Source organism: Phyllobates terribilis, unplaced genomic scaffold (assembly GCF_046119375.1).
Source record: "Phyllobates terribilis strain yellow unplaced genomic scaffold, ASM4611937v1 Scaffold_1__5_contigs__length_1240528914, whole genome shotgun sequence".
In the NCBI taxonomy this organism is placed as follows: Eukaryota; Metazoa; Chordata; class Amphibia; order Anura; family Dendrobatidae; genus Phyllobates; species Phyllobates terribilis.
The window spans coordinates 882,287,375-882,308,514 of NW_027362761.1; the positions used below are offsets into that span (position 1 = coordinate 882,287,375).

The following is a 21,140-nucleotide window of genomic DNA, read 5'->3' on the forward strand; positions in this document are numbered from 1 at the left end:
GAAATGGAAGAACACAGGGACAGTTCTTGTTAAGGCCAGAAGTGGCAGGCCAAGAAAAATATCAGAAAGGCAGAGAAGAAGAATGGTGAGATCAGTCAAGGACAATCCTCAGACCACCTCCAGAGAGCTGCAGCATCAACTTGCTGCAGATGGTGTCACTGTGCATCGGTCAACTATACAACGCACTTTGCACAAGGAGAAGCTGTATGGGAGAGTGATGCGAAAGAAGCCGGTTCTTGCAAGCACGCCACAAACAGAGTCGGCTGAGGTATGCAAAAGCACATTTGGAGAAGCCAATTTCTTTTTGGAAGAAGGTCCTGTGGACTGATGAAACCAAGATTGAGTTGTTTGGTCATACAAAAAGGCGTTATGCATGGCGGGAAAAAAACACAGCATTCCAAGAAAAACACTTGCTACCCACAGTAAAATTTGGTGGAGGTTCCATCATGCTTTGGGGCTGTGTGGCCAAAGCCGGCACCGGGAATCTTGTTAAAGTTGAGGGACGCATGGATTCCACTCAGTATCAGCAGATTCTTGACAATAATGTTCAAGAATCAGTGATAAAGTTGAAGTTACGCAGGGGATGGATCTTTCAGCAAGACAATGATCCAAAACACCGCTCCAAATCTACTCAGGCATTCATGCAGAGGAACAATTACAATGTTCTGGAATGGCCATCCCAGTCCCCAGACCTGAATATCATTGAACATCTGTGGGATCATTTGAAGAGGGCTGTCCATGCTCGGCGACCATCAAGCTTAACTGAACTGGAATTGTTTTGTAAAGAGGAATGGTCAAAAATACCTTCATCCAGGATACAGGAACTCATTAAAAGCTACAGGAAGCGACTAGAGGCTGTTATTTTTGCAAAAGGAGGATCTACTAAATATTAATGTCACTTTTCTGGTGAGGTGCCCATACTTATGCACCTGTCAAATTTTGTTTGAATGCAGATTGCACATTTTCTGTTAGTACAATAAACCTCATTTCAAGGCAGAAACATTACTGTGTCCAACAGTTATTACATATATCAAACTGAAATAGCTGTTGCAAAAATACCAATTTTTATAAAACATTAAGCTTGAGATTAATAGGGGTGCCCAAACTTTTTCATATAACTGTATAGTAGATGTGAGTCCCACCAGTGGACCTGCTTGGGTCTGTCAGTGAAGAGGTGGCTGGAACTCCTTTACAAATGAATGGGAATTCTGACTACCTCTCCACTGAAAGCAGTGCACGTTAGGACTCTTTCCTTTAGGCTGCTGCAGGTCCCATTCATGGGATTTGCATCTGCCCTACATTTATGATACATGGATTTATGTGGATGTATGAGGTGGAAATATCATATGCATGGTAAGATTGCCAATGTTGATATAAAAATGAAGTACTATTATGGCGCCACCTGGTGTTTAAAGTGTATAGTAAAGTCCACGTTCACCTAATGAGCTGTGTGCTGTGCACTTACCCTACTGACAGTTTTCTGCACAGTGGTGCCCTATTCACTGAAGAGTAGCCTTGATTGTTGTGACAGTAGCAGAACCTCTGCAGTATCATGGCAGCCTGGCTGGGAATTGTCCTCCTGCTGGGGGGAGTAAGAAGGAGGTATTCACAGCTGCCAGCGGGGAAAGGAGAGTTCCTACAGCAGCGCAGATGCAGACACATAGATGTAACACAATGATGTCAGAAGTATTTTGTAAGGTTGAAACATTGTAAATTGCTTTCAAATGCCCGTTCTCATTGAACTTCTACAATGGTTTATTTAATATCATTGGGGAATAATGGGGTTTCGGCATACATTCTGACATGGATTATTAGTAAGTACAGCAGTGTCATCAGGTCTTAAACATTTACAAGTGTATTGTGAAATCTGGTGACTGACCATCTATAATTACAAAATATCACGCAAATAGCTGCTGTTCAAAATGGGATTTTTGCCAAATGTTAGCATCTTACATATACAAAAACAAGTTCCCATGAAAAAATAAAACTCCTCTCCCCCTGCAACAGAAATACAATATTTCACATAATGGCAAGTTCTTCTATTAGTACTATTAGTAATAGATGTTTTATTGTATATTTGTCATCCTGTACATTAAGAATACCTACTAGCAGTGTCGGACTGGGGTGAGAAGGGCCCACCAGTAGGTAACTCCAGGACCCCACTTTTCAGCTACATGCAAATGTGACATTATCCTCAATCACAGATTTCTATAACAGTGATCTGTGTAGATTGTTAGATGAATAAGATGCTGCCTCTGTCTGTACATAGTGATTCAGTACTGATTATATAAGAGGGGGGTGGCCCACTGGAGGATTCCCCTGTTCTCCTGTGGGCCAGTCCAAGCCTGCCTACTAGAAGTATACATATAACATTAGTATACTGTTGCAGAAAATGAACATTTAATACATTTGAGTATTTCTTAATGAAAAGCCTATAATCGGCCAGCACACTCTACCCTAGTTGTGGCCGGGCTGTTCTGCTAACTCTTTATTCCTGATCCTCAGGCTTCAGAGCCACAGACTTTTTTGGTGCTGTGTGTATGAACAACACGACAGACATAGAGATGGCCGCTGTGGACGCCGACAAAGCGGTGACTGTAGAATTTAAGCACGATGACAAACTCAGCGAAGATGTTGGCGCATTGATTCAGGTATCCTTAATCAAATGCTATCATTTCTGAAAGGTACTTGTTCTCGTTTACCAGTATAATGAGTTCTATCCAGAAAGACGTCACAGGGTTAAACATGACAAGGTAAAAAAATGTTTCCTAACAATGGTGGAAAGTGTTCACATCTCTGCCTGTTATGGAATCATGTAGTGTGGGAAGCGTATGAACGTAGACTGAGCTACTCCCAATCACAATACTAAACTAGTGCAGTAGACAGAATTCACCACTTACTTGCCACCTTGGCACCTTTCATTAAGAGGCTTAACTCTACAACATTGTTTCACAGCGCCGCTTTAGAATTAGATTGCACTGAACTCTCCATGTCCCCACTGTTATCATACAGCTGGGAACACTGGGAGAAGCTGTGATAGGCGTTGTAATAAACCAGCCACAGCACGGTCAATACCACATATACGTCTGTGCTCTCCTGCAACTCACTCCCTCTCCTCTCACTTGTGATTTGGAGAGAAACAAGACCGAGACCTGCAAAGAGCTGTCCATACTGAAAAAATTGTCACCTGCAGGAAAAACAACAACATAAAACTGTGTCAAAAATGGCTGTGTCAAAAATGCAGCACCTTACAGTTCAAGCAATGTGGATGGGATTAAGGGCTAGTTCACACTAGCGTATATTCTCTCATGTGATAGAATCAGGCCAATTATGCTAATGACACTCGGTTCAAACTTGGTTAGGGTTTGAGTCTAGTGTCATCTGAGTGTGATCCGACTCTCACATGAGAGAATCGCAGCACATTATGTCTATGGAGCGAGGCTGCGCCGACTGACCAGGGGTATGTGTAATTCATACACACCCTCCGGTCCCAGGTCAGAAACCGGCGAATCCCCGCAGCGCACACTGCGTGCGCTGGGGGGATTCATAAGTCTGCAATCACACAGAGTGACTGCAGACTTATCACTTTCACCGGACAACCGCTTTAAGCTTATTAACCATGGAGGGCCAGATCAGTAATGTGTCATTAGCCCCATTGATATTGTGATCATGTCACTTAAATGATTTCTAATAAAAATATACAGTTTGATAAATCCTATGGTTATGATATATATACAGTGAAGGAAATAATTATTTGATCCCTTGCTGTTTTTGTAAATTTGTCCACTGACAAAGACATGAACAGTCTATAATTTTAAGGGTAGGTTAATTTTAACATTGAGAGATAGAATGTCCAAAAAAAATCAAGAAAATCACATTGTATAAATTAGATAAATTTATTTGCATTTGCAGTGAGAAATAAGTATTTGATCCCCTACAAACCATTATGAGTTCTGGCTCTACAGACCAGTTAGACGCTCCTAATCAACTCGTTACCTGCATTAAAGACAGCTGTCTTACATAGTCACCTGTATAAAAGACTCCTGTCCACAGACTCAATTACTCAGTCAGACTCTAACCTCTACAACATGGGCAAAACCAAAGAGCTTTCTAAGGATGTCAGGGACAAGATCATAGACCTGCACAAAGCTGGAATGGGCTACAAAACCATAAGTAAGATGCTTCGTGAGAAGGAGACAACTGTTGGTGCAATAGTAAGAAAATGGAAGAAATACAAAATGACTGTCAATCGACATCGATGTGGGGCACCATGCAAAATCTCACCTCGTGGGGTATCCTTAATCATGAGGAAGGTGAGAGATCAGCTTAAAACTACATGGGGGGAACTTGTTAATGATCTCAAGGCAGCTGGGACCACAGTCACCAAGAAAACCATTGGTAACACATTACGCCTTAAATGTTTAAAATCCTGCTGTACCTGCAAGGTCCCCCTGCTCAAGAAGGCACATGTGCAAGCCCATCTGAAGTTTGTCAATGAACATCTGGATGATTCTGTGAGTTATTGGGAGAAGGTGCTGTGGTCAGATGAGACAAAAATGTAGCTCTTTGGCATTAACTCAACTCGCCGTGTTTGGAGGAAGAGAAATTCTGCCTATGACCCAAAGAACACTGTCCCCACTGTCAAGCATGGAGGTGGAAACATTATGTTTTGGGGGTGTTCTTCTGCTAAGGGCACAGGATTACTTCACCGCTTCAATGAGAGAATGGATGGAGCCATGTACAATAAAAATGGGTCGTGGCTGGGTCTTCCAGCAAAACAATGACCCAAAACATAGAGCCAAGGCAACAAATGAGTGGCTCAAAAAGAAGCACAGTAAGGTCATGGAGTGGCCTAGCCAGTCTCCAGATCTTAATCCCATAGAAAACTTATGGAGGGAGTTGAAGCTCCGAGTTGCCAAGCGACAGCTTCAAAATCGTAATGATTTAGAGATGATCTGCAAAGAGAAGTGGACCAAAATTCCTCCTGACATGTGCGCAAACCTCATCATCAACTACAAAAAAACATCTGACTGCTGTGCTTGCCAACAAGGGTTTTGCCACAAAGTATTAAGTGTTGTTTACAAGAGGGATCAAATACTTATTTCTAACTGCAAAATGTAAATAAACTTATGCAATTTATACAATGTGATTTTCTTCTTTGTTTTTTTTTGGATACTCTATCTCTCAATGTTAAAATTAACCTACCCTTAAAATTATAGACTGTTCATGTCTTTGTCAGTGGGCAAACTTACAAAAACAGCAAAGGATCAAATAATTATTTCCTTCACTGTATGTATGTTATACAGCTGGTGAAATAAGTATTGAACACGTCACAAATTTTTTAAGTAAATATATTTTATTTCTAAAGGTTTTATTGACATGAAATTCTCACCAGATGTTGGTAACAGCCCATCCAATCCACCCAAAGAAATCACACCATAGATGTCCATAAATTAAGTTACGTGTAATAATGAGAAATGACACAGGGAAAAGGTATTGAACATGCTTACGGAAATTTGTTTAATACTTTGTACAAAAGCCTTTGTTGGTGATGACCGCTTCAAGATGTCTCCTGTATGGAGAAACTAATTGCATGCATTGCTTGGGTGTAATTTTTGCCCATTCTTCTACACAACCACTCTTCAAATCCTGAAGGTTCTGTGATCTCCTTCTATGAACTCTGAGCTTTAGTTCCTTCCATAAATTTTCTATTGGATTTAGGTCAGGTTATTGGCTGGGCCATTCTAGCAGCTTTTATTTTCTTTCTCTGAAACTAATTGAGAGTATACTTGTCTGTGTGTTTGGGATCATTGTCTTGCTGAAATATCCACCCTTATTTCATTTTCATCATCCTGGCAGATGGCAGCAGATTTTTATCAAGAATGTCACGGTACATTTGTCCATCTTTCCTTCAAGTATATTAAGTTTGCCAGTGCCGTATGCTGAAAAATGACCCCAAACCATGATGTTCCCTCCTTCAAACTAGAGTTGGTATGGTGTTTTTGGGCTTATATACAGTGCATTTTGGCCTCCAAAATGGTGTGTATTATGGCATCCAAAGAGTTCAATTTTGGTGTCATCTGACCAGACTATATTTTCCCAGTATATCACAGGTTTGGCTAAATGCTGTTGATCAAAATTTAAACGCATTTGAACATGTTTTTTGTTCAGCAATGGAGTCTTGCGTGGTGAGCATTTTCTTTGAAACAATTGTACCTACTGATTCCTGGTCTTTCTTTAGCTCTCCACAGGTGGTCCTTGTGTCTTGGGCAGATCTTCTAATAATGCTTTTCACTCCTTTGCCTGAAATCCTGCTTGGAGCACCCGGCCATGGCCGGTTTATGGTGAAATGATGTTCTTTCCACTTCCGGATTATGGTCCCAACAGTGCTCACTGGAGGTTTCAGTACTTTAGAAATTCTTCTGTAACCAATGCCATCACTATGTTTTGCAACAATAAGGTTGTGAAGGTCTTGAGACTGCTCACTGGTTTTACCCATCATGAGATGTTTCTTGTGTGGCACCTTGGTAATGAGACACCTTTGTATAGGCAATCAATTGAACCAGCTGATATTATTTTTCACTAAGTGGCAGGATTGCTTTCTGATTACTGATAGATTTCAGCAGGTGTCATTGCTTTCCATGGCTTTTTGCACCTCTTTCTTCGTGTGTTCAACACTTTTTTTCCTTGTGTCATTTCTCATTATTACACATAACTTAATTTATGGACGTCTATGGTTTGATTTTGTTACGGATATCTGGTGAGAATTTCATGTCAATGGCAGCTTTAGAACTATATTTACTTAGAAAATTGATGACATGTTCAATACTTATTTCACCCGCTGTATGTCATAACCATAGGATTTCTCAAAATGTATAAAGCGATTGAAAGAGTTAGGGAAAATCTAGGAGTACATGTAGATCTGTAAAGTCAAACATTGGGTGTACATTTAATTTTCTTGTTCACTTAATGTTCAATATTCCTTGCATATGCTGTGTATATAGAAAGTATGGGTGCATGCAACCACTAATGTATATATTTGGTGCCTCATTTTCTCCCTGTAGTGCGCCGTGCTTTACACAACCATTGGTGGCCAGAGACGTCTGCTGGTACATAACATCAGTTTGAGCTGTAGCTCACAACATGCCGATATATACAAGAGCTGTGAAACCGATGCCCTCATTAACTTCTTTGCGAAATCAGGTAAATTGTGAAAGCTGCATCCTTGACTGAGGTGATGGCACGGTTCAGGCGCGTTCTACAGTAAGTAACACCATTGTTACCTTATAGCTTACAAAGCAATCCTGAATCATCCTTTGAAGACAGTCCGAGATGTTTTGGTAAATCAGACAGCCCACATGCTAGCCTGCTACAGGAAGAACTGCGCTAGCCCTTCAGCTGTTAGTCAGGTATGTAACAAGAATCTCACTTTCCTTGGTATCACTTTATCAGGTGGGGGGAAGATATGCTTAACATGTATTCCAGAAGCTTTCCTGGATGGTATGGGACAATGAGGGCTCCAATGCTATGTGAACTCCTGACTTCTCATCCTCTTTGCCATTGTTTGTTGATGAGATGTAGATTTCAGATCTGTTTTCATTTTGTGTAGCTAATACTAAAAGTAGGGAGTGTTGTATATCTCTTATTGCAGACCCTTGTATTTAGTCTGCTCCTCACTGAAATGTCATAAATGTGTTGCAACCCCTAAACATACCATCCAGGTTTAGGATATATGTGCACATACTCCTCTGGTCTGAGAGCTACAGACAGACAATAACAGACTGTAAGGTATAACCCAGACATTATTTTTTGCGTACAAGGAAAAAAAAAAAAAACACAATCAGTGTGCCGGATCCGATTTTCATCTACTTTTAGTCCATGTGTCACTTTTTACCAGCAGTGTGAAATTCATTATTCTCATATGCAAAAAAAAATCCCATGCTTCTACCTGTTAAAAAGTAAAAAAAAAAAATGCGAACATGCCCACTGACTACAATGGATGCATGTTCTATTTATGAAAAACCCGGATGGAACACATACATAAAACACGAACATATAAATGAGGCATTACTCAGAATCTTCTAACTTCTACTCTTGACTCAGATGCAACTCAATTGCTCAGGCAGTGTGCACCCACCTGCTGAATGTGAGGGTCTCTGGCTCTCATCTGCCTTGTCTGCCATATTTAAGTATTGGAAAAAATCCCACACTTGACCTAATCCTGATGTTTCTAGGACTGGCCCGGCCTTTCAAACCAAGAGTATCCAATCCAAATAATATTATTATGCAAAATTACTGACAATTTCTATTGCTGAACTGAAACCTATATTTTTTTTTACTGCCAATGGTTTTTCTATGTAAAAACCGAAAACCCTCTGGACCTGTGTTTCACAGGTCTGGTGTTATTCCTATATAAGACTCCACATAGGGGTCTTACATAGGAATGACACCAGATTTTCTTAAAAATCAACATGATTTTTAGGAAAATTGTGTGTAGTCAATGTTACATCTAGTGCACATGTTCTATCTTGTTAGGTCATTCCTCTGCTTAATAAAATAATGAGAAGTATATAATACACAGACTTAACAAGCAGTGTCAGACTGGGGTGCCTAGGGCCCACAAGTTGAATTGACTTTTAAGGCCAACAGTAAAGCTTTATGCAAATATCTGTTACATTTTACAGGAGCTCTGTAGAAGGTATATAGTGTTTACCGTAAGTGTACAGGTAATACAGTGATCACTGTTGACTTTATACAGAGGAACTCTGTAGATTGTATTACCTGTACACTATACATTATGCACACTGATCACCAGTGGCATTGTACATAGGAACTCTGTAGATTGTATTACCTGTACACTATATATTATGCACACTGATCACCAGTGGCATTGTACATAGGAGCTCTGTAGATAGTATATAGTGTAAGTGTACAGGTAAATCCAATGACTCACCAGCAACTTCTCAAATTGAAGTCATTCTTCTTTTCTTGTCTCTGTCTGGTGCCGAACACTATGGCTTCTTCCAGCCATGTCTCACAAAGAAATACACAGACATGTCTTGCTGATTGTTTCTAGAGCATCTTTTCTGCTTTTCTCCCTACTTCTTTTATGCCTTCATACATTTGGAACATCAAAAGTTGTGGGCCCATAAATAATTTATTAGTAATGCATGAGGCCATCAGGGGGGGTATTGTTAATGCATGGGCCACAGTGGAGGCATTGTACCCCATTGTGGCCCCATACATTAATAAATTCTCTACTTTTGGCCCCATATAGTATAATAATCCCCATTCTGGCTCCCAAATTAGTAAACACGTCCCTCTCCTCCATTCTGTATAATGTCACAATTCTGGTCTCCATACAGTATAATGTCCTCTTTGCTGGCCCCATATAATATATTGTTTTCATTCTGGCCCTCATATTGTATAATGCCCCTCATTCTAGCCCCCTTACTGTATAATGACCCCATTTTGGTCCCATATAGTATAGTGTCACCTTTCTTGCTCCCATATACTATATTGTCTCATTCTGACCCCAAATAGTATAATGTTTCCCATAATGGTCCCATGTAGCATATTCTCTGCATTTTGACAACCATATAGTATAATGTCCCCCATGCTGTAAACTATATAGAGGCCAGGGAGGGAGACATTAGTATGTCTCTGGCCCCTGTAAAGTATAATGTTCTCCAAACTGTGCACTGTCCCCTCCCTGGCCTGTACATAATATAATGTTCTCCTTGCATGCTAGTTAAAATAAAAACACGATTTTACTCATCTGTTTCCGCTTCCGGCTGCTTCTTCCTCCTTCATCGTACGTCGCAGGTGGTGCAATGGAGTGATAACATTGCGCTATCTGCAACATCACTTGCTGCCGCTGGCCCCTTTTCAGCTGGAAGTGTGCTCGAGGATGTACATTCAGTTTAAACTAGAGCTGATACAGGCAGACCCCCTTCGCATCAGGGGGCGTTTACGATTGGTATTCCATGGCTATGGGGCTGGTTGTATAGTGGGCCAGTCCGAGCCTGTCAGCAAGTGTACTAATATTCTATCACATTGTAACCAGTAGTGCAAGATTAATTCGTATTTATACCCTGAGTGTAGATCTCAAGGACCCCTGATACAGGTTAATGCTATATATGTACTGTATATATGTAGTACTGTTCAAAATGTTTAGTCAGGTGTATAAAAAATGCTGCAAAGTAAGGCCTCATTCAGATGTCCAATTTTTTTTGCTTATGAGAAATTCTGATCAATTATTCTAATCAGACTCTGATCAGAGTTAGATCAGAGCTTCATCAGAGTATGGTACAAGTGTCATCTGATTTTCTTATATGTTACTTAAAATAAAAAAAACAATTTCTCCACCTTCTCCATTCTGGCAGTTTGGAGTGTGACTGTTTGAGGTTGTGGACAGTTGTCTTTTATACTGATAACACGTTCAAACAGGTGCCAGTACTACAGGTAATGAGTGGAGGACAGAGGAGCCTCTTACAGAAGAAGTTACAGGTCTGTGGGAGCCAGAAATCTTGCTTGTTTGTAATTGACCAAATACTTATTTTCCATCAAAATTTAAGAAAAATGTCTTTCCAAATCAGACAATGTGATTTTCAGGATTTGTTTTCTCATTTTGTCTCTCATAGTTGAGGTCTACCTATGATGTCAATTATTATTATTATTATTATTATTTATTATTATAGCGCCATTTATTCCATGGCTCTTTACATGTGAAAAACGGGTATAATACAAGAACAATTACAATAATCTTGAACACAATGTGACAGCGACTGGTACAGGAGGAGCGAGGACCCTGCCCACGAGGGCTCACAATCTACGAGGGATGGGTGAGGATACAGTAGGTGAGGGTAGAGCTGGTCGTGGAGCGGTGGTTATTGCAGGTTGTAGGCTTGTCAGAAGAGGTGGGTCTTCAGGTTCCTTTTGAAGGTTTCCACGGTAGGCGAGAGTCTGATACGTTGGGGTAGAGACTTCCAGAGTAGGGGGGAAGCACGGGAGAAATCTTGTATACGGTTGTGGGAGGAGGAGATAAGAGGGGAGTAGAGAAGGAGATCTTGTGAGGATCGGAGGTTGCGTGCAGGTATGTAACGGGAGACTAGGTCGGAGATATATGGAGGAGACAGGTTGTGAATGGCTTTGTATGCCATGGTTAGGGTTTTGAACTGGAGTCTCTGAGCAATGGGGAGCCAGTGAAGAGATTGACAGAGAGGAGAGGCCGGGGAATAGTGGGGGGACAGGTTGATTAGTCGAGCAGCAGAGTTTAGGATAGATTGGAGGGGTGCGAGAGTGTTGGAGGGGAGGCCACAGAGCAGGAGGTTGCAGTAGTCAAGGCGGGAGATGATGAGGGCGTGCACTAGTGTTTTTGCAGATTCACTAGGTCTCTCTTATCTTTAGAAGTGGAAGAACTTGCATAATTGGTGGCTGACTAAATACTTTTTTTCCCCACTGTACCTTCTATAGTTGTGCTGTCTGGAAGTTTGTTACAGTTAATGTCAATTACTTAGAATGTTATTTCCTTATCAGGCTAATCATTTACTATTCCGCTTTTGCTGTACAGATGTTTTGCATGTCTTTTTGCTACATGTACAGTTGCGCAGGCTGCAAATGGTGCGTGACAGAATCTGTTTGAGGTATCTAAATCTCTGTAAAAGTCAGAGATGAATCATTAAACACAGGGCAGCTGATTAGGATTTTGCCATCTCTATTCCCCAGCTCATCCTTCCTGACTCCATGAAAGTGCTGCCAGTCTACATGAATTGCTTGTTAAAGAATGAGGTTTTGGTCGGCAGCCCAGAGATTGCTACTGATGAGAGGACATTTCAGAGACAGCTGCTCATGTCCATGGATGTGGCCAGCTCACAGCTCTTTTACTATCCACTTCTTTTACCTTTAGTAAGTGAATATTTATTCATAGCAGCACACAGGCTGGACTGCTAAAAAGGTCACATATATGGCAAAGACTTTATATATAACTGTACTGTTGTGATCTTTATCCAGCACACAATGGACACCAACAGTAATGTCATTCCTGCGGCTGTTCGCTGCTCAGAAGAACGTTTGTCTGATGGAGGAATATTCCTCTTGGCTAATGGAATAAGCATGTTCCTGTGGATGGGAGTCAGTTGTCCACCAGATTTCATCCAAGGGGTTTTCAATGTCCCATCTTTTGCCCACATCACCCCAGAAGCTGTAAGTTATGCACATGATGGAACTGATTGTGTATAGTACTAATGGGCCAAACATGGTGGTGAAGAACAAATTTGTACATTCTATATATATGATATTCTATGACATTGTATTCATATAACATCACATTCACACATCAGTTTCCGTTTTTTTTTTTTATGTGCAAAAAAATGACCATTTTCTCCTATCTGGCATTCGTTTTGCTTCTGCTCTTAAAGCGAATCAGGAATCAAATTCCACAATACAAACTGCATACATTATTGTATAGATGTATTAGACCTGGTGAGGCTTGTATACTTAAAGGGTTATTCCCAAAATCACAATATAGTCTGCTATCTGGATAGATAGATATATCTATATATATAGTTATTAATTTATGCCAATATAACTCATTTTTAAATCTGCTCAGTTTGCATATATTACCCCTTTTAACCCTAATGATGCCAATCCAGGCTCTTTTTAACCTCCACTTGCTATTAGATGCATCCTGCTGTAGTTAAACTATATCTTGTCGAGCCTTTCAACTGGATTCCAGCACAGCTCTGATATGCCTCCAGCACTGACATAGAAATTATTCTATGTTTAGAACATACTCCATTTTTCTGTACACAGTATCGTCCTGTACACAATTCTGAAAGACCAATTTTATCTTCTGCCATTTACATCAATATAATAGCATGTGTTTTACATCATTGATCTGTTAGCTGGTTTCCAGCACAAAACATCAGTCCTGCACTGTGCTCTGCTGAGTCTCAGCTGGATATAACCATTGTGGAAGCACAGCAGGGCTGAGCTGTGAGTTCTGCTGCGGACAGATCAGTCATGTAAAACAGCACATGCCCCTCTGTTGATGTGTACAAAGCAGAAGGTAATCCTCTGCCTTATGTATCAAGAGAGTGGCATTACAGTTTTGCATCATTGATTTGTCTGCATCAGTCATCAATCTCCACTCTGCTGTTCTTCACAATGGTTATTTCAAGCTCCATTGTGGGAACACAGCAAAGCTGAGTGCAGGACATTTGAGCTTTGCTGGAAAGCAGCTATCAGATCAATAATAAAAACGCACATGTAGCTATAGTGACATATATATGGCCGAAGATGAGCTCAGTTGTGTACAGAAGAATAGAGTCTATGCTGAACAAATTAGGTTGATGATATGCAAATATCTGTGGTGGCAGCATAGCAGAGCTGTGCTGGAAGTCAGTGCTGTTTTACACATTGATCAGTCAGCCGACTTCCAATGAAGCTCATGAATTTAGAGAGGTGGGGCTAGTCAGGGACACACAGGAGAGGAAGGGAAGGGTCTTCAGCACTTAAGAGAAGAAAAGGTGGTGCGCAGAAATCTAGTTCTAGCAGTGTAAGAATAGAACCCTGCCCATTCAGCTATAAGTCGACAGAAAAATAAAAATGTTATGGCTCTTTGAGAAGGAAGGGGAAAAAAATGAAAGCGCAAAAACCACAAAAGGTTTGCATCTTTAGAGGGTTTACAGAATGAACACACAAGATTTGTGAATAGTTCCATTAAACCCTACGGGTCACTGGTGCTATCCGTTTTAAAATGGACAACACATGGAGGAGATAAGCAGACGTGTGAATGTGCCCTAAAAACAATAGATGACTGCTGTAATATCCATCATAGAAGACTAACAACCATAGTAGTCATCATAGTAGTGATGTATTAGATTTTATAGGTTTCCTAGAAGCTATCGTGTTATAAATGTCACTATGTTTTATTTCTTTTAAATGTTCAATTTCCTGACAGACATCTGTTCCTGAACTGGACAGCCCTTATTCCAAGAAGCTAAGGACAATTATGGAAGCCATTCAGAGCAAAAGCTCCTACTCTATGAAGGTATAAGTTTCTTCTGAGTTAAAGGAAAAGTCCCCAATAATTATGTATCAGGACCCTCCTAGGAAATAGTGAAAAGATTGGCCATTTCATTGAACACTAGTATAATTTACCTTTTTGGCAAGCCATATGTGTCTCCTCTGTAGTTTTCAATCTACAGTAGTTTGGATAAGGCTAACAGCTACTACAGCTGAAACCAGAAGTTTATATACACTATATAAAAAGACACATTTGCATGTTTTCCTCAATATCTAACATGAAATCAGAGTAAACCTTTCCCGTTTTAGGTCAATTAGGATTACCATAATGTTTAATATTTGCCAAATGCCAGAATAATGAGAGAGTGAAACGGGCCAAAATTCCAACCAACTATTGTGAGAAGCTTATGGAAGGATATCCCAAACGTTTGACCCAAGTCATTCAGTTTAAGAGCAATGGTACCAAATACTAATGAAATGTATGTAAACTTTTGACTTTGCAGTAAGTAATAAAAATGCCTTAAAACATTCTCTCTCTCATTATTCTGGCATTTGGCAAATATTAAAAATTATGGTAATCATAATTGACCTAAAACGGTAAAGGTTTATTCTGATTTCATGTCAGATATTGAGAAAAACATGCATATGTGTCTTTTTATATAGTGTATGTAAACTTCTGGTTTCAACTGTATGTGTCAACCACAGATTTTGAAAATGATCTACCAGCCAAGCTGCACTACCTGGGATCCTAGTCTTTACTTTAACAAGCTGGAAGATGATAGCTGGAAGATGATAGGAGGTTGATTTGGTTAAACAAAATCATACTGACAATGGTGGCCTAATCGTAGATTATATCTCAGTGGCGGGCACTAATCTGTTGTCCTGCTAGACTGTACACAAGAGCAGAAAACAGTCTCCTTGTAAGTTTGTGTTCCCAGTACCAATTTTTTCTTGTGAAATACTCATACTTAACCATATAGAGACGTTCTTTGACTTTACACTCGATGGCTAATACAGACTAAGCATAGCAGAGGACCAGCACAGTCATACAGTGGCATGTAAAAGCTTGGGCACCACTGGTCAAAATTACTGTTATTGCGAACAGGTAAGCAAGTTTGAGTCTATGATCTCTAAAAGGCCTAAAGTTAAAGATGACACATTTCTTTTTGTATTTTAGGCATAAATAAATATAATATATATATATACAGTACAGACCAAAAGTTTGGACACACCTTCTCATTTAAAGATTTTTCTGTATTTTCATCACTTTGAAAATTGTACATTCACACTGAAGGCGTCAAAACTATGAATTAACACAAAAGTGTGAAACAACTGAAAATATGTCTTATATTCTAGGTTCTTCAAAGTAGCCACCTTTTGCTTTGATGACTGCTTTGCACACTCTTGGCATTCTCTTGATGAGCTTCAAGAGGTAGTCACCAGAAATGGTCTTCCAACAATCTTGAAGGAGTTCCCAGAGATGCTTAGCACTTGTTGGCCCTTTTGCCTTCACTCTGTGGTCCAGCTCACCTCAAACCATCTCGATTGGGTTCAGGTCTGGTGGAGGCCAGGTCATCTGGCGTAGCACCCCATCACTCTGCTTCTTGGTCAAATAGCCCTGACACAGCTTGGAGATGTGTTTGGGGTCATTGTCCTGTTGAAAAATAAATGATGGTCCAACTAAACGCCAACCGAATGGAATAGCATGCCGCTGCAAGATGCTGTGGTAGCCATGCTGGTTCAGTATGCCTTCAATTTTGAATAAATCCCCAATAGTGTCACCAGCAAAGCACCCCCACACCATCACACCTCCTCCTCCATGCTTCATGGTGGGAACCAGGCATGTAGAGTCCATCCGTTCACCTTTTCTGCGTCGCACAAAGACATGGTGGTTGGAACCAAAGATCTCAAATTTGGACTCATCAGACCAAAGCACAGATTTCCACTGGTCTAATGTCCATTCCTTGTGTTCTTTAGCCCAGACTTGTCTCTTCTGCTTGTTGCCTGTCCTTAGCAGTGGTTTCCTAGCAGCTATTTTACCATGAAGGCCTGCTGCACAAAGTCTCCTCTTAACAGTTGTTGTAGAGATGTGTCTGCTGCTAGAACTCTGTGTGGCATTGACCTGGTCTCTAATCTGAGCTGCTGTTAACCTGCGATTTCTGAGGCTGGTGACTCGGATAAACTTATCCTCAGAAGCAGAGGTGACTCTTGGTCTTCCTTTCCTGGTGCGGTCCTCATGTGAGCCAGTTTCTTTGTAGCGCTTGATGGTTTTTGCAACTGCACTTGGGGACACTTTCAAAGTTTGCCCAATTTTTCGGACTGACTGACCTTCATTTCTTAATGTAATGATGGCCACTCATTTTTCTTTACTTAGCTGCTTTTTTCTTGCCATAATACAAATTCTAACAGTCTATTCAGTAGGACTCTCAGCTGTGTATCCACCTGACTTCTGCACAACACAACTGATGGTCCCAACCCCATTCATAAGGCAAGAAATCCCACTTATTAAACCTGACAGGGCACACCTGGAAAGTGAAAACCATTTCCGGTGACTACCTCTTGAAGCTCATCAAGAGAATGCCAAGAGTGTGCAAAGCAGTCATCAAAGCAAAAGGTGGCTACTTTGAAGAACCTAGAATATAAGACATATTTTCAGTTGTTTCACACTTTTTTGTTAAGTATATAATTCCACATGTGTTAATTCATAGTTTTGATGCCTTCAGTGTGAATGTTCAATTTTCATAGTCATGAAAATACAGAAAAATCTTTAAAATGAGAAGGTGTGTCCAAACATTTGGTCTTTACTGTATATATAGATACAGGTGTATCTCACTAAATTAGAATATCATCAGAAAGTTAATTTATTTCAGTTCTTCAATACAAAAAGTGAAACTCATATATTATATAGTCATTACAAACAGAGTGGTCTATTTCAAGTGTTTATTTCTGGTAATGCTGATGATTATGGCTTACAGCCAATGAAAACACAAAAGTCATCATCTCAGTAAATTAGAATACTTTTTAACAGCAGCTTGAAAAATGATTTTAAAATCCAAAATGTTGGCCTACTGAAATGTATGTTCAGTAGATGCACTCAATACTTGGTTGGGCTCCTTTTGCATCAATTACGGCATCAATGCGGTGTGGCATGGAGGTGATCAGCCTGTGGCACTGCTGAGGTGTTATGGAAGCCCAGGTTGCTTTGATAGCAGCCTTCAGCTCATCTTCCTCTTGCCAATACCGCATAGATTCTCTATGGGGTTAAGGTCAGGCGAGTTTGCTGGCCAATCAAGCACAGTGATACTGTTGTTTGTAAACCAGGTATTGGTACTTTTGGCAGTGTGGACAGGTGCTATGTCCTGCTGAAGAATGAAATTTCCATCTCCAAAAAGCTTGTCGGCAGAGGGAAGCATGAAGTGCTCTAAAATTTCCTGGTAGACGGCTGCGCTGACTTTGGTCTTGATAAAACACAGTGGACCTACACCAGCAGATGACATGGCTCCCCAAACCATCACTGATTGTGGAAACTTCACACTAGACCTCAAGCAGCTTGGATTGTGGCCTCTCCACTCTTCCTCCAGACTTACTAACTGCAGTACTATTATTGTAATGAGGGTAATGCTACATGTAGAGGACACTACTGCAAATTTAGTGCATAATAATAATAATTTTATTCATATAGCGCTAACATATACCGCAGCACTTTACTATTAAGCAGGGACATATACAGACAATAAATTCAATACAAAGTAAGACAGTTTAAACAGTTACATTAGGAGCGAGGGCTCTGCTCGCAAGCTTACAATCTACAAGCTTGCGTGATTTTTATATATATTTTCCTGTTCGTAGATCATCTAACTATGGCTTCATAAAAAGTAGATCTCATTATGGAAACATTTAGGGACTCCTGCTTTTTATCTGCCAAGTATTACTATAGAAGTATTAGTAAAGGCCTAGCATATATACATTTTCCATATGGTTTAACTATGAGTATTTCACAAGAATAAAATTGTACCAGGCACACAAACACAAAACGTACAAGGGTCAGTTTCCCACGTTTGTAAATAGTCCAGCAGGACAACAGACTGTGGCCCACCACTGAGATATAATCTACAATATATGATTTATATACACGGCTCAAAAAAATAAAGGGAACACTCAAATAACACATCCTAGATCTGAATGAATGAAATATTCTCATTGAATACTTTGTTCTGTACAAAGGTGAATGTGCTGACAACAAAATCACACAAAAATCATCAATGGAAATGAAATTTATTAACCAATGGAGGCCTGGATTTGGAGTCGCCCCCAAAATTAAAGTGGAAAAACACACTACAGGCTGATCTAACTTTGATGTAATGTCCTTAAAACAAGTCAAAATGAGTCTCAGTATTGTGTGTGGCCTCCACGTGCCTGTATGACCTCCCTACAACGCCTGGGCATGCTCCTGATGAGGTTGCAGATGGTCTCCAGTGGGATCTCCTCCCAGACCTGGACTAAAGCATCCGTCAACTCCTGGACAGTCTGTGGTGCAACGTGACGTTGGTGGATGGAGCGAGACATGATGTCCCAGATGTGCTCAATCCTATTCAGGTCTGGGGAACTTATAGGCCAGTCCATAGCTTCAATGCCTTCATCTTGCAGGAATTGCTGACACACTCCAGCCACATGAGGTCTGGCATTGTCCTGTATTAGGAGGAACCCAGGGCCAACCGCACCAGCATATGGTCTCACAAGGGGTCTGAGGATCTCATCTCGGTACCTAATGGCAGTCAGGCTACCTCTGGCGAGCACATGGAGCGCTGTGCGGCCCTCCAAAGAAATGCCACCCTACACCATTACTGACCCACTGCCAAACTTGTCATGCTGAAGGATGTTGCAGGCAGCAGATCGCTCTCCACAGCGTCTCCAGACTCTGTCACATGTGCTCAGTGCGAACCTGCTTTCATCTGTGAAGAGCACAGGGCGCCAGTGGTGACTTTGCCAATCTTGGTGTTCTGTGGCAAATGCAAAGCGTCCTGCACGGTGTTGGGCTGTGAGCAAAACCCTCATCTGTGGACGTCGGGCCCTCATACCACCCTCATGGAGTCGGTTTCTAACCGTTTGTGCAGACACATGCACATTTGTGGCCTGCTGGAGGTCATTTTGCAGGGCTCTGGCCGTGCTCCTCCTGTTCCTCCTTGCACAAAGGCGGAGGTAGCGGTCCTGCTGCTGGGTTGTTGCCCTCCTACGGCCCCCTCCATGTCTCCTGGTGTACTGGCCTCTCTCCTGGTAGCGCCTCCAGCCTCTGGACACTACACTGACAGACACAGCAAACCTTCTTGCCACAGCCCGCATTGATGTGCCATCCTAGATGAGCTGCGCTACCTGAGCAACTTCTGTGGGTTGTAGAGTCCGTCTCATGCTACCACGAGTGTGAAAGCACAACCAACATTCAAAAGTGACCAAAACATCAGCCAGAAAGCATTGGTACTGAGATGTGGTCTGTGGTCCCCACCTGCAGAACCACTCCTTTATTGAGGGTGTCTTGATAGTGTCTTGATAGTTTCCATCTATTGTCTATTCCATTTGCACAACAGCATGTGAAATTGATTGTCAATCAGTGTTGCTTCCTAAGTGGACAGTTTGATTTCACAGAAGTTTGATTTACTTGGAGTTATATTCTGCTGTTTAAGTGTTCCCTTTATTTTTTTGAGCAGGGTATATTAAAAGCTAGAGAGCAGAAGTGGCCTTTTTATATTATCATGTATGTGAATTTAACAATCCTTTGATTTAATTGAAAAAAGTAATAGTCTTCGGTTTTATGTTTTTTTTTGCTAATCTTACAGCTTGTGTTGGTGAAGCAGAAGGACAAGGCAGAGATGGCTTTCAGACAGTTACTGGTTGAAGACAAAGGCCTACTAGGAGGAAGCTCGTACATGGATTTTCTCTGCTGTGTTCACAAGGAGATCCGCCAGCTTCTTACATAAGCCACATGAAAAAGATGAAACGTCTGCATACTTATCAACCAACACACGGCGCCGCTCTATCATTAGCAGCTGGGTAGTGTGTACTGCAAGACCTCATGTGAGCAGGTTCACAACGTCCATCATTTCATAGAATAAGGGCTCACATTTAGAGACAAATTATTTCTCTTTTTAAAACAAAAGATTTCTTGCTTGATTAGCAACTTAAAGGGATATACATGTATGTTTGTAAAGGAGGTCATATGTACAGTATGCAGGTGTGTTCAAAGAAGGAAGCAATTCGTACTTATTTATGTCTGAAAATTGGTTTAGAATATTCTGTCTCTAATCACATTGCAATGGCTTCACTATTAGATAAATTTTTCTTAATTTCTCTCTAAATAAATTGTCCAATATAAGGTGCATGTTGTAAGATCCAGAAACTTTTTGATACATTTGTGAATCCGCATGCCCATCTATTATAAAATCAAAAAGGGTGTTTTGGTTTGAAGCTACTTTTTATAGTACTTAAGAAAGCAACCTGTGCACATTACATTTGACGTATACATCAGAAAAAGCTCTCGACTTATACAAAGGCTGATGACAAATGCCTGGTATCCATCACTAATAGCTGATAATAGTATTGGTTTTATTGCTAGGTTGAGAGCTTTTCAATAACTTTTCATGACTTATGCTTTAAACAGATGTCATTATTAAACAAGAATGGATGGATACGTCGTGAAAAACTCATGACATATCAGAGAAATTGTGTATGCCACTATAAAGCACCTATTTAACGATCAGGCTACTAAGATAGCCACTTAATGGACACATTTTTTAAAGGATATGGTGTACGAAATAGCGTACTTTACTAAGCAATAAAAAACTTTATTTTCTGTCCAATAAAGGCCTGATGAGACAAAAATTTCTTTTTTTCCTGTCAGGCTAATAAAACCAGTTTTGGCATGTACACCGAAAGCTTTTTATATATACAGTCATGGACCAAAGTGTTGGCACCCTTCAAATTGTTCCATTGCTCCAGATAATTAAGTATTTCTCCCAGAAAATTATTGCAATTACATATGTTTTGTTATACATGTTTATTTCCTTTTGTGTGTATTGGAACAACACAAAAAAAAACAGAGAAAAAAAGGGCAAATTGGA

At 40.6% G+C, this 21,140-nt stretch overlaps 1 protein-coding gene across 2 annotated transcripts in view; it reads left to right on the forward strand.

Annotated features, from left to right (window-relative positions):
* SEC24D (SEC24 homolog D, COPII coat complex component) overlaps positions 1-21,140 on the forward strand; it is a 132,773-nt gene extending 111,633 nt beyond the window's left edge. For both annotated transcript variants that reach the window (XM_073639814.1, XM_073639806.1), the window contains 7 exons: positions 2,506-2,651; positions 7,065-7,203; positions 7,291-7,409; positions 11,728-11,907; positions 12,013-12,204; positions 13,964-14,053; positions 19,860-21,140. In XM_073639814.1, the coding sequence (XP_073495915.1) occupies positions 2,506-2,651; positions 7,065-7,203; positions 7,291-7,409; positions 11,728-11,907; positions 12,013-12,204; positions 13,964-14,053; positions 19,860-20,000 (1,007 nt within the window). In that variant the 3' untranslated portion in view covers positions 20,001-21,140. The remainder of the gene's footprint in view (positions 1-2,505; positions 2,652-7,064; positions 7,204-7,290; positions 7,410-11,727; positions 11,908-12,012; positions 12,205-13,963; positions 14,054-19,859) is intronic.